Raw genomic sequence first — 13,469 nt, 5'->3', positions numbered from 1 at the left:
AATCCTCGTATAATAACAAAAGAAATAGGACAACAATACATATTCCATAACAAGGTCCACAAAACACAAATAAACATAGTACTATGAATGGGCTCGATTTATCGGTAGATTCTCGATAAATCGCTTATCACAGCGATAATTCGGTCCAAATGATAAACGGTGAAGATAATGCATAATCTTATTGGTCAACCGCCGAGTAGCGATAAATTGGACGATAAATCACTGAATGAGATGATTTTTTGAACAGTGCAAAGTCAAATCTCTCTCGATCATAATATCAGTCCTTAGAAATTCTTCTGTGCTTCCGGCTGCACAAAAGTTTTAGGCGGCAAAGACAAGTCCCTTCTCTGTCACGAGTTATCGACAACAAGTTCCGCGGGACCAGACACATGAGATTATCGCCACCTACTATGAGCAAAAACCAACCAAAAATTCCACGTTACTTTTTTTTGGCAAGAAAACTTCCGTCTATTCATTTTCAATCATGGCAGTACAACGAACGCCAGAAATAATAAAAATTCCATGTTATTATTATACAGTACATATAAACTAAACAGAGGAAGAACACTTGTTTGAACTTTTTAATTGAAAAAAACGCTTTTGAGTTCTGATCAATGATGAGTAGACTCATCCATCGAAATTTATATAGAAAGAGAAAAAAAATGGAAGAAGAGGAGAACTGGCCATCGTGGCAGTCGTCTGATTGGCCAAGCAAGCATCGTGGCAACCAGATAAAGATAAGGCGGATAAACTCGTCGATGTAGCTCAAAAAAGAGAGAACGCGACAACAGCCAGCCAGGCAGCCAGAAGCTAGCTCGTCATGGCCATGTCAATCCTCGGCGCTCTCAAGCTCGCCCCGTCCCCTCCGGCGACGACGGAGCAGCCGGCATGGCGCGCCCCCTCCTCGCTGCACTTCCACCTCGCCAACGCCGGCGCCGCCGCGCTGGTCGCCGCCTCGCTGCTCGTCGCCGACCCGGCCCTCGCGTTCAGGGTTAGTTGTATTGTATTTGTACCGGTCGACCGATTGAGGTGGCGTTAATGGCGTGTGGGTGGATGCAGGGAGGCGGGCCGTACGGGCAGCAGGTGACGCGGGGGCAGGACCTCACCGGCAAGGACTTCAGCGGCCAGACGCTCATCAAGCAGGACTTCAAGACCGTACCTAACTACTCTCACCTCCCCTTCCCATCGATTTTTACAAATTGTTTCACTCGAAATGATGTGATCATGCCTCAGATTTCTTCTTCCAGTTATATCAACAGCAAGTTCTGACTGAAGTTTCTAGCATGTAGAGAACTAGAGATAGAACAGAACATCTGAATGTTCAGAGTATTTCTGAATTTTGATGATTTATCTGAATTTGCGTTTCTTTCTGCAGTCTATCCTGCGGCAGACCAACTTCAAAGGCGCAAACCTGCTCGGCGCCAGCTTCTTTGATGCGGACCTGACAGGTAGCAGCCTACGGGTTTGCACTTATTCTTGATCTTCTCAGCTGTTCCAGCTTCCAACAGACACTAGTTGTGATGCTTGTCTACAGTCAAGTGTGAAGTTCTGAAGCCATAGTGATATCGCAATGTTTTGACTGTTTCATGGTGAATTCAGGCGCTGATCTCTCCGACGCCGACCTTAGAAACGCCGATTTCTCGCTGGCAAATGTAACAAAGGTACATTCCTTCACAGTAATCGTTGGGTTCAGGATAAGCGGTAACATAGCTGGCCTGAATTTTGCTGGAAACTATCTATTCGGTTGAATGACCATCACACAGAACTTATTATGTTGTTCCTGTCTCATCACAGCATCAGACTAGCAGTACTTCTTTTGTTTCTTAATTGATTATTGCGCTCTGCCTTAATTTTGGAAAATGGCTTTACAGCGATCTTGTGATTTGGCTTGTCTTGTTCCATTCTGCAGGTAAACTTAACAAATGCCAACTTGGAAGGGGCACTTGTGACAGGGAACACTTCTTTCAAAGGTTCCAACATATACGGGGCAGGCAAGTGCTAACTGTTTATCTCCAAGCCCTGTCTGAATTCTCAACGTATTTGGATTATTACCATGTGATTAATGTCATGCCATCATCTTAAAACCTCTGTTCCTAATGTAAAAAATGTTCTAGCCACACCATTCTGAAACAAATGAGCAAAACGGAAAATTTAACTACTTCAATTCAATCTCAATCTATGAATAGGATTGCAGTCGATCGAAGGTTCTTGTATTAATGCATTATGGCATCACCAGGTCATGTTGTTCTCATTTTTCCCTTTGCAGATTTTACCGATGTTCCACTACGAGACGACCAACGGGACTACCTCTGCAAAATTGCTGATGGGTAAGAGGAAAGCCGGCCAATGTCGATATTCAAGAATTATTCATCCATCTAATCTCCCATTTTCCATTTTCCATTTTGTGCGTGATGAAGACATTTCGTGGTTCTTATTAATTTTTGCAATTGATGTGCACCAGGGTGAATACAACTACCGGGAACGCTACGAAGGAGACTCTCTTCTGCAAATAATGAACATAAATGAAGGAGAATGGGGAGACTAGAGAATTCAGAGGTTGATTTAGTTCTCGAATAGTACTACCATGTTTCTCTCTTTATTTTTCTTATATCTTCCAGGGTGGAGAGAGTTCCGTGAACACACAAAGAATATATGTATCGGGTGAATAGTTGCTGGGAAATCAAGTGCTTACTCGGATGGTGTTAGCCTGTCAGGCATATTTAGTCCAGGGTTAGTTTTGCCGAAGTGTACGTAACAAAGTTAAAGCTGTTAGGTGTGACAAAAAAAAACACTCAAATATATATTCCTTTGATAATAATATTGATACATGGAAATTCCATTCATCTATTTTTTCCTGAATGCACTAGTTGGGCCGATGCTGTAACACATCAGAGGCAATACTTATTCAATACTAGTTGGGCCGGTCCTTGCTTGCATGGTGCGTGATAAACACAACAAATTGCACAAACAAGTTAATTATTCAGGTACTGCTACTGAAGCAACGGCACTGCTTCTGAGATATGCATCCTTGATTCCATGTAGCTTGGCAGCTACCTCTTGCATGTTGATGCGTTCGCCCGGGGATGTCTTAGTGCAGCAAAGGCCAACATTTAGCACAGATAGCAGACAATGTACATGTTTTTCCTTGAAGGCTATTGGAGTTTCATCCAACTCTTTTAGGCACCGGGCCCTGATGGTTTTCCGGCAGAGTTTTATAAAAAATGCTGGCATATTATTAAGGGGGATCTGTTGCCTCTGTTTAATAATCTCTTCTCTGGACAGCTTCAGCTTTTCCAGTTGAATTTTGGGACGATAACCCTTCTCCCTAAGAAAACAGAGGCTGTGAGAATTGAGCAATTCAGGCCCATCTGTCTTCTGAATGTTAGCTTCAAAATCTTTACCAAGGTTGGGACTAATAGGCTCATAAAGATTGCGCATGCGGTGGTACAGCCTACCCAAACTGCTTTCATGCCGGACAGGAACATCCTTGAAGGGGTTGTGGTCCTTCATGAAACACTCCATGAGATCCACAAGCTGGACGGGGTTATTTTCAAAGTGGATTTCGAGAAAGCGTATGACAAAGTCAAATGGCCCTTCCTTCAACAGGCCTTGCGTATGAAGGGATTCGATGAAGCTTGGCGACGCCAGGTAGAATCCTTCACGCAAAAAGGAAGTGTTGGAATTAAAGTGAATGACGATATAGGTCATTATTTTCAGACACACAAAGGCCTGAGGCAAGGTGATCCGATTTCTCCTGTTTTGTTCAACATTGTGGCGGACATGTTGGCAATTCTTATAGGAAGGGCAAAGGAGGCTGGTCAGGTGGGTGGCTTGGTGCCTCATCTGGTTGACGGGGGTGTCTCCATTCTGCAGTACGCTGATGATATCATATTTATGGAGCATGACTTGGTAAAAGCGAGAAATATGAAGCTAGTGTTATGCTTATTTGAACAATTGTCCGGATTAAAGATTAACTTTCACAAAAGCGAGTTGTTCTGCTTTGGTAGAGCCAAGGAGGAACAAGAGGCTTATAGGCAATTGTTTGGTTGTGAGTTAGGGGTTTTACCTTTCACGTACCTAGGTATACCCATTCACGATCGTAAGCTAACAAACAGAGAGTGGAAGTGCATCGAGGATCGGTTTGAGAAAAAACTCAGTTGCTGGAAGGGCAAACTCATGTCTTATGGAGGCCGGCTGATTCTTATCAATTCAGTGCTCACGAGTATGCCGATGTTCCTTCTATCATTCTTCCAAGTGCCAGTTGGGGTTCGGAAAAGGCTGAACCTTTACTGATCAAGATTTTTTTGGCAGAGTGATGATCTTAAGAGAAAGTACAGACTTGCCAAATGGGATGTAATCTGTCGACCAAAGGACCAAGGGGGTCTGGGTGTTGAGAATCTTGAGGTCAAGAACAGATGCCTTCTCAGTAAGTGGTTGTATAAGTTATCTGTTGAGACAGACGCAACGTGGGAACAGATTCTTCGTAACAAGTATCTGCAGTCCAAGACTTTGTCACAGGTGACCGTGAGACAAACGGACTCGCCGTTTTGGAAGGGGCTTATGAGAGTTAAGGCCGCCTTCTTTAATAGAACAAAGTTTGTCGTCGGTAATGGTAATAATACCCGTTTCTGGGAGGATACGTGGCTTGGTGATACACCATTGGCGTTACAGTATCCGTCCCTGTATCGTATTGTTCAACGACGTGACGCGCTGGTTGCAACGATTATGCAGTCCGTTCCCCTTAATATCCAGTTTCGCAGGGTGCTTATTGGTGATAGGTGGGGAGCTTGGCTTCATCTGGTGACTAGACTGATGGAGGTTCAGTTAGCTCATCAGCCCGATCAATTGTGTTGGAAACTTACTGGGTCTGGAGTGTTTACGGTTAAGTCGATGTATATCGATGTCATTAACTCTAGCGTCATTCCTAATTCCAAACATGTTTGTAAAGTTAAAGTTCCTTTGAAGATTAAAGTGTTTATGTGGTTTGTACATAAACAAGTCATTTTAACAAAGGACAACTTGGTTAAGCGCAATTGGACTGGCTCTACTAGGTGTAGCTTCTGTGATCAGGACGAGACCATTAAGCACCTCTTCTTCGAGTGCCCATTGGCGAGAGTCTTATGGCGCACGATGCAAATTGCCTTTAACATTACTCCACCGGACTCGGTAGGTTCGTTGTTTGGAACGTGGCTGGCTGGGATAGAGTCCAAAACCGCTGGACACATTCGTGTTGGAGTATGTGCGTTGTTATGGGCAATTTGGAACTGCAGGAATGATTTGGCTTTTAACAGAACAACAACTATTCATTTTTTGCAGGTTTTATTCCGTGCTACGGCGCTGATCCGTTTGTGGTCCTTAGTCACTCCGATGGCGGCCAGGGAGCGTTTGGTTACTGGGTCTGTCCGGTGGGAGATGGTTGCGCGGGATATCTTCAACCGATTTGGATGGCGGTCGTGTAATAGGATAGGCGATTAGTTTTCCTATCTTTTTTCTGCCAGCCGGTTGTGGCTTTGTGGCCTTTGTTATGTTTGCATCGAGGCTCTGTGTGAGCTTCCCTCTATTTACATTTCCAGACTTTCAGACTTTGTAAAACCTTTTTACTTATATTTATGGCCGTATGCATCATTCTGATGCAGAGGCCGGGGAGCCCCCCCTTTTCTAAAAAAAAATCCAACTATTTTAGTAGCTGGGGGTCAACAATCTCCAACACCCTATCAGGGAAGCTGGCCTCTGTAAACTTCACAATGCTTAGTCCATCAGTAAACATGTCATCAGTTGGCCTTCTTCGAATGAATATCTCGAGGAGAACGACACCAAAGCTGTAAACATCTGCGACGGTTGAAACTTGACCACCCCATGCATATTCTACAGATCAATGAATAAAAGGACAAGTCAATTTCGCTTTCGCTGGTCAACATAGATGCGGAAAAATATAGCAACACCAGACATAAAAATATTATTACCTGGAGCAGCATATCCAATCGTTCCCACTACTGCAAGTGAAGAAGAGTTATTGTTTCCAAGAGATGATGCTGTGGAAGCAACCTTGAATCTTGCCAGGCCAAAGTCTCCAACATGAGCTGTCATATTGTCATGTAGAAGAATGTTACTGGGTTTCAAATCACAATGAACCATTGTTTCCTGGTTGTTGTGATGTAGGTACTCCAATGCATCCGCTACATCCACCGCAATGCTCATCCTTTGGGCCATTGTAATGTGGTTCAAATCTGAAGAGCCTTCATAATCTCGAGTCGAGTATAGCAGTTTATGCAAGTCTCCTTGTGGCATGAGCTCATAGACCAGGGCCTTGAAATCATTGCCCTTAGAATCAATGCTCGAGCATGCGGTTAGGATAGTCACCAGATTGCGATGCCGAACATTTCTCAGCGCTTTACATTCTGCAATGAAGCTCTTGTGTGCTCCTCTTGTCTCTAGGTTGAAGACTTTTATGGCAACCTCATTTTCTTCCTCTCCTAGTTTTCCTTGATATACAGAACTGTATTTCCCTCTGCCAATTAAGTTGGATGTTGAGAATCCCTGTGTTGCTGTCGCTACATCATTGAAAGATACTTTTGGAAATTTTGTAGCAAATGATGGCACCAATACAGATTGTGTCTTGTGTTTTCCTCTCAAAAGCAGTATGCCAAATATCAGCATAGCAAGTGACACCATACTGGCTATTGGGATAACTAGTTTGAGCACCAAAGATTTCTTGTGCCTAGTTGACTTTGAAGGTAGAACAGAACATGGTAGCATGTGTAACTCCACTACACCACCACAAAGCCCCCTGATTTCCGTCAATCTGCACAGCAGTTGCATTCTTGAAGATCCCATTAGTTGGAACCTCGCCAATAAGATGGTTGAATGAAAAATCAAGTGCCACAAGAAGTTCTAGGTTGCCAAGAGATGTTGGTATTGACCCAGTTAAGTTATTGGTAGAAAAAATCAGAAATATCAAGCTACTTATGTTGCCTAACGAAGTCGGAATGCTTCCGCTGAACATATTCGAGTCTAACTCAATGTCTTGTAAGCTTTCACAACCAGCTAGAGTGTTTGGGATATCTCCGGATAGTTTGTTTGTCGAAATTTGAAAATATACAAGTTGTCTGGCATTGCCAATGTTGGCAGGAAGTTGTCCATCAAGCTTGTTGGAAGATAAGACAATTCCAATTATTGATGGGATTTTGAAGATCTCCATCGGAAACTTGCCATGAAGGCTGTTTTTAGAGATGTGCAAATATTGAAGCATCGGAAAGTTTCCAAAGCTTGGTGGTATGTGGCCAGTGAATTGATTTGATCGTAGATAGAGCCCTCCTAAACGAGACAAGTTTGACATGGATGATGGGATGACCCCCGTAAAGAAGTTTTCCCCTAAACCTATTTGCTGTAAAGTTTTGAGAGTGCCAATACACTCTGGAACCACACCTGTAAAGTGATTCACTTCCAATGATACAACAACGAGGTTGCGAAGGTTTGCTATGCCGGAAGGAAATTCTCCCGTTAGTTGATTTTCCCCAAAGTATAGATATTGGAGCTGATTGGAAAGGTTACCTACACTAGTAGAAAAAGGACCTAATATGAGACACATTAGTGCCGGTTGGGTTTTGAGCCGGCACTAATGTGTCCATTAGTGCCGGTTCCAACGGCTAGCCGGCCGTTCTCATTAGTACCGGTTTGTGGCGAACCTATAGTACCGGTTCGTGCCACGAACCGGTACTAAAGAGGGTGGTGGCAGGGTGTTGTCAGTCTGGGGCCCGTCCAGCACCTTTAGTACCGGTTCGTGGCACGAACCAGTATTAAAGGTCGACGTACATAAACCCTTCGTCCCCCCGAGCCACTGTGTTCTTCCCCTTTCCCCTCACTTCCTCTGTTCTTCCCCCTCTCTCCTCGAGCTCCTCACAAATTTTGCCCAAAATTTGTCAAGATTTGAAGGCCCCCATCCATTCAAATGATCACAAAGGTTAGCAACTTTGTCCTTTCAACTCTCATTGCTAGATTAGCTCTTGCAATGCTTTGTATAGCGATTAATTTGGGAGGAATAATTATATTTGCTAGTATTTGATTTATATGCAATTTGAGCACAAAAATAACACTTAGTTTGCATATGTAGGTGTGGTTTACTTATTTCCTTCTAAATCTCCGTCGTAACCACCGTCGATCGCCCGCACCGTCCCGTCGCCGGCACCACCTTTTGGTGAGGCTCTTGTTCATGAATGTTTTACATTACCAAATTGATGTTTATGTGATTTGGATATATAGTTACTCGTATAATTATCTTACCTGTACGTTTGTTTGTTATACATAGTGCCATGGTTTTGATATCCGTCCCCGTCGGCCCTCGTCCTTGTTATGATTCGGATGTGGTATATTCTCTTTTAAAACTAGTTGTTGCATTTCGTGTTTATGACAAATTATGCCCATCAAGTTGACATAGATATTTTTATCTAGGAGGTATGTGAACCGGAAATTCCAACCGACCCTATTGTCGAGAGGTTAAATTTAGTTGAAAGAGAAAACGAGTATTTGAAAGAAAAATTGAAAAGAATTGAGGGGGAGAAGATGGAGTTGGAGTTGCATGTTGCCGACGTCGTCGATGATCACAAGATCAAGATGGAGAAAATGAGGTTGAAGATTAGAAAGATTAGAAAATATGCCATTGATAGTGTGGCTTGGTATCATTATGCTGTTGGATCAATTGTTACCTTAATTGCGATCTTCATCGCATTTGTTGTTGCATTTAAATTCTTTAGCTAGAGAGTTATTTGTATGTTGCATTTAATTAAGTGTTGTATATGAACTTTATGTATGAACTTGTATTAATTTGGTCTATTCGGTGTTGTGTAATGAAGATGAGCCGACAATGGATGTATGATGACAGATGCTCTCCCGAGTTCATTAATGGCGTGCATACTTTTCTGCTTGCCGCTGAGGCAAACAAGCGGGCGGATGGTTTTATGCCTTGTCCATGTGCTGGTTTTAAGAATGGTCACAGTTACTTTACGTCAAGAACCATTCACGTTCACCTATTTGAGTCCGGTTTCATGCCCCACTATAATGTTTGGACCAAGCACGGAGAAATAGGAGTTATGATGGAAGACAATGAAGAAGAAGAGGACGACGACGGCTATCCTGGCCATGGGTTCCCTGAATACGATGATACAACAATGGGGGAAGAAGCTGAGCCGGCAATGCAGAAAGAAGCTGAAGAAGAGGCAGCAGATGAGCCCGCTGATGATCTAGGTCGGGCCATTGCCGATGCAAAGAGAAACTGCGCAAGTGATCTGGAGAGGACGAAGTTGCAACGCATGTTAGAGGATCACAAGAAATTGTTGTACCCGAATTGCGAAGCTGACAAAAAAAAGTTGGGCACCACACTTGAATTGCTGCAATGGAAGGCAGAGAATGGTGTATCTGACAAGAGATTTGGAAAGTTGCTGGTAATGATAAAGAATATGCTTCCAAAGGACAACGAATTGCCGAGAGTACGTATGAAGCAAAGAAGGTTGTCTGCCCTCTAGGGTTAGAGGTGCAAAAGATACATGCATGCCCTAATGACTGCATCCTCTACCGCGGTGAGTACGAGGATTTGAATACTTGCCCGGTATGCGGTGCATTGCGTTATAAGATCAGTCGCGATGACCCTGGTGATGTCGAGGGTGAGCGCCCCAGGAAGAAGATTCCCGCCAAGGTGATGTGGTATGCTCCTATAATACCACGGTTGAAACGTTTGTTCCAAAACAAAGAGCATGCGAAGGCGATGCGGTGGCACGCAGAAGACCGTAAGAAATACGGAAAGTTGAGAGCACCCGCTGACGGTTCACAGTGGAGAAAAATCGAGAGAAAGTACTGGGAGGAGTTTGCAGGTGACCCAAGGAACGTATGGTTTGGTCTAAGCGCAGATGGCATTAATCCTTTTGGGAAGCAGAGCAGCAACCATAGCACATGGCATGTGACTCTATGTTTGTATAACCTTCCTCCTTGGTTGTGCATGAAGCGGAAGTTCATTATGATGTCAGTGCTCATCCAAGGCCCTAAGCAACCCGGCAACGACATTGATGTGTACCTAAGGCCATTAGTTGAAGAACTCTTGCAACTGTGGAATGGAACAGGTGTACATGCATGGGATGAGCACATGGGGGAAGAATTTGACCTAAAGGCGTTGCTGTTCGTGACCATCAATGATTGGCCTGCTCTCAGTAACCTTTCAGGACAGACAAACAAGGGATACCGCGGATGCACGCACTGTTTGGATGATACCGACAGTATATATTTGAATAGTTGTAAGAAGAATGTGTACCTGGGACATCGTCGATTTCTTCTGAGCAGGCATCCCATAAGAAAGAAAGGCAAGCATTTCAAAGGTGAGGCGGATCACCGGACGAAGCCTCGCCACCGTACTGGTGCTGATGTACATGATATGGTCAAGGATTTGAAGGTAATTTTTGGAAAGGGTCCTGGCGGACAACCTATTCCAAAGGACGCTGACGGACACGCACCCATGTGGAAGAAGAAATCTATATTTTGGGACCTGCCATATTGGAAAGACCTAGAGGTCCGCTCCGCAATCCACGTGATGCACGTGACGAAGAATCTTTGTGTGACCCTGCTTGGCTTTTTGGGCATGTATGGGAAGACAAAAGATACACCAGATGCACGGGAGGACCAGCAACGTATGCACGGAAAAGACGACATACATCAGGGTCAGGCCAGCTACGCTCTTACCAAATAAGAGAAGGAAATCTTCTTCGAATGCCTGCTCAGCATGAAGGTACCATCTGGCTTCTCGTCGAATATAAAGGGAATAATAAATATGGCAGAGAAAAAGTTCCAGAACCTAAAGTCTCATGACTGCCACATGATTATGACGCAACTCCTTCCGGTTGCATTGAGGGGGCTTCTACCGGAAAACGTTCGATTAGCCATTGTGAAGCTATGTGCGTTCCTCAATGCAATCTCTCAGAAGGTAATCGATCCAGAAATCATACCAAGGTTACAGAATGATTTGGTGCAATGTCTTGTCAGTTTCGAGTTGGTGTTCCCCATCCTTCTTCAACATCATGACGCACGTCCTAGTTCACCTTTGCGAAGAGATTAACATTTTGGGTCCTGTATTTCTACACAATATGTTCCCCTTTGAAAGGTTCATGGGAGTCTTGAAGAAATATGTTCATAACCGTGCTAGGCCAGAAGGAAGCATCTCGAAGGGCCATGAAAATGAGGAGGTCATTGAGTTTTGTATTGACTTTATTCCTGACCTTAAGCCGATTGGTGTTCCTGAATCGCGGCATAAGGGCAGACTGGAAGGAAAAGGCACGCTAGGAGGGCATCAAATAATATGTATGGACGGGCATTCTCTCACTGAAGCACACTACACAAGTTCTACAGAATTCCGCCTTGGTGGCTCCGTATATGGAGGAACACAAGAATTTTCTACAGTCCAAACACCCAGAGAAGTCTGACGACTGGATTACACGCGAACAAACGAGGACTTTCGCCGGTTGGTTGCAGAAACGTGCCCTTAATGATGGCGATATTCAAAATGACATGTACTCGCTGTCCCAGTTACCATCTTCGAATATAATGACTTTCAAAGGGTACCAGATAAATGGGAATACATTTTACACGATCGCCCAAGATAAGAAGAGCACCAACCAAAACGGCGGTGTCCGCTTTGATGCAACAACCAACACGGGAAAGGAAACATATTATGGTTACATAGAGGACATATGGGAACTTAACTATGGATCAGGTGATTTGAAGGTCCTTTTGTTTCGGTGCAAATGGGTCAATATGACACGAGGCGGGGTAACGGAAGACCCGCAGTACGGAATGACAATCTTGCGTATGCAGACGAACCATTCGTCCTAGCCAATGATGTGGCGCAGATTTTTTATGTGAAAGACATGTCTATCAGGCCGAGAAAAAGAAAAGATAAGGAAGTGAATGGATCATACGACGAGCCAAAGTGCCACATAGTTCTTTCAGGAAAAAGAAACATCGTGGGAGTGGATGACAAGACAGACATGTCAGAAGATTATGAAAAGTTTGATGAAATTGCTCCATTTACAGTGAATATTGACCCGAGCATCCAGTTAAATGATGAAGATTTTCCCTGGCGACGGCGCAAAGGGACACACGAGAAGAAAAAGTTTCACACCCAAATATCTGGGATGTGATCGGCTTCACTATCATCACTTTCTTCTGTGTTTCACACCCAGGAGGGAATGTCTGTAATAGTTAGGGTAGTTAATTATGTGTTTTGGCATTTGAAACGCGAAGAAATTTTATGTGCAAATAAATTCTTTTTCATGCATTTACTGATTTTTTTCCAGCTAAATGACCCTGAAATTGAAAAGCATTTGAAGTGAACTCAGAAAAGGTTAAAAGTTGGCATGGTATCATAATTTCATACAAATAGCATGTGCAAAAAAGTAGAGAGGGTTACGACAAAAACTGGATACACTTCGTGTACAAAATGGACAATCTTTTTCGAAGTATCAGGGTTTCCGACGAAAATTGAAATGTTACAAAGGCGTTTCATTTTTTAAATAACGTAAGCATTACCAAATTGAATATAATGATAAAACACACTAATATTAAACATAAGAAAAAAGAATCACTGAAAAATCTTTTTCCAAAGTTAAGTTATTCACAAACTAATGATTCACACAAATTTCAAATAATTCAAAATTTAAACTATTCAAATTTAAAAACTACCGGCACTAACAGATCAAAGTTTGTAAATTTTTGTACCTAAAGCAAAAATATTCACAAAGAAACTCTAAATACAGCAAAAAACAACTCAAAAATAAATAAAACAAATAAAAAAGCAAAAAAATTTAAGAAAATAAAAAAAGCCCGCCTACTGGGCCAAAGCGGCCTGCATACGACTAGAAACTCAACCTTTTGTTGGGCCAGGATGCAGGCCCGCAAAGGCCCAGTAGGCCCACATGGCAGCAATGAATTGGTAGGCCCAGTAGGCCTGCTTAGGAGAGGAGCTCGAGAGAGCTACCGCACCGCGGTAGCCCTTCGACTAGCGAGGTGGGACTAAACTTGCCGCACCGCACTGCGCCAGCGCACCATCTTTAGTACCGGGTGGTGGCACAAACCAGTACTATAGGGGGGGCTTTAGTACCGGTTGGAGCCACCACCGGTACGGGTGTGCGCTTCCCGCCGCTTGGCCTGGCCAAAACAGACCTTTAGTACCGGTTGGTGGCTCCAACCGGTACTAAAGGTCCATCCTATATATACCACACTTGAAAAAAATTCAGTTTTCCTCTCTGTTCTTCCCTCTGTTTCCTCCCTCCGTCGCGCCGCCCTGCCCCGATCCTCGCCGCCCCCGCCCCTCGTCGCCGACCCCGGCCGTCCCCGCCCCTCGTCGTCGCCCCCGTCGACGCCGCCACCCCGGCCATCCCCGTCCCCGTTGTCCCCGTCGTCCCCGTCGCCGCGCCCCGCCCCGCCCCGTTGTC

General features: G+C 44.1%; 2 protein-coding genes across 3 annotated transcripts in view; one reads left to right on the top strand and one right to left on the bottom strand.

Moving 5' to 3' along the window:
- Positions 1-807: 807 nt before the first annotated feature.
- On the top strand, positions 808-2,843 carry LOC123068541 (thylakoid lumenal 15 kDa protein 1, chloroplastic; the record flags this gene model as incomplete). The annotated part of the gene is given in 7 exon segments (XM_044491133.1): positions 808-991; positions 1,060-1,155; positions 1,376-1,448; positions 1,600-1,661; positions 1,910-1,991; positions 2,267-2,327; positions 2,462-2,843. Coding segments are annotated over 7 exon segments (597 nt in total). The 3' UTR covers positions 2,514-2,843.
- Positions 2,844-5,620: 2,777 nt separating this feature from the next.
- LOC123068540 (probable LRR receptor-like serine/threonine-protein kinase At3g47570) overlaps positions 5,621-13,469 on the bottom strand; it is a 9,040-nt gene continuing 1,191 nt past the window's right edge. The window contains exons 2-3 of one of the 2 annotated variants that reach the window (XM_044491132.1): positions 5,964-6,802; positions 5,621-5,865 (exon numbers count right to left, since the gene is read on the bottom strand). In XM_044491132.1, coding sequence (XP_044347067.1) covers positions 5,675-5,865; positions 5,964-6,756 — 984 coding nt within the window. In that variant the 5' untranslated portion in view covers positions 6,757-6,802 and the 3' untranslated portion in view covers positions 5,621-5,674. Of the gene's footprint in view, positions 5,866-5,963; positions 7,041-13,469 lie in introns of those variants that run through there. The other variant, XM_044491131.1, reaches the window with a different exon arrangement.

Source organism: Triticum aestivum, chromosome 3B (assembly GCF_018294505.1).
Source record: "Triticum aestivum cultivar Chinese Spring chromosome 3B, IWGSC CS RefSeq v2.1, whole genome shotgun sequence".
Lineage (NCBI taxonomy): Eukaryota > Viridiplantae > Streptophyta > Magnoliopsida > Poales > Poaceae > Triticum > Triticum aestivum.
This window is presented reverse-complemented; position numbering and strand designations above follow the sequence as displayed.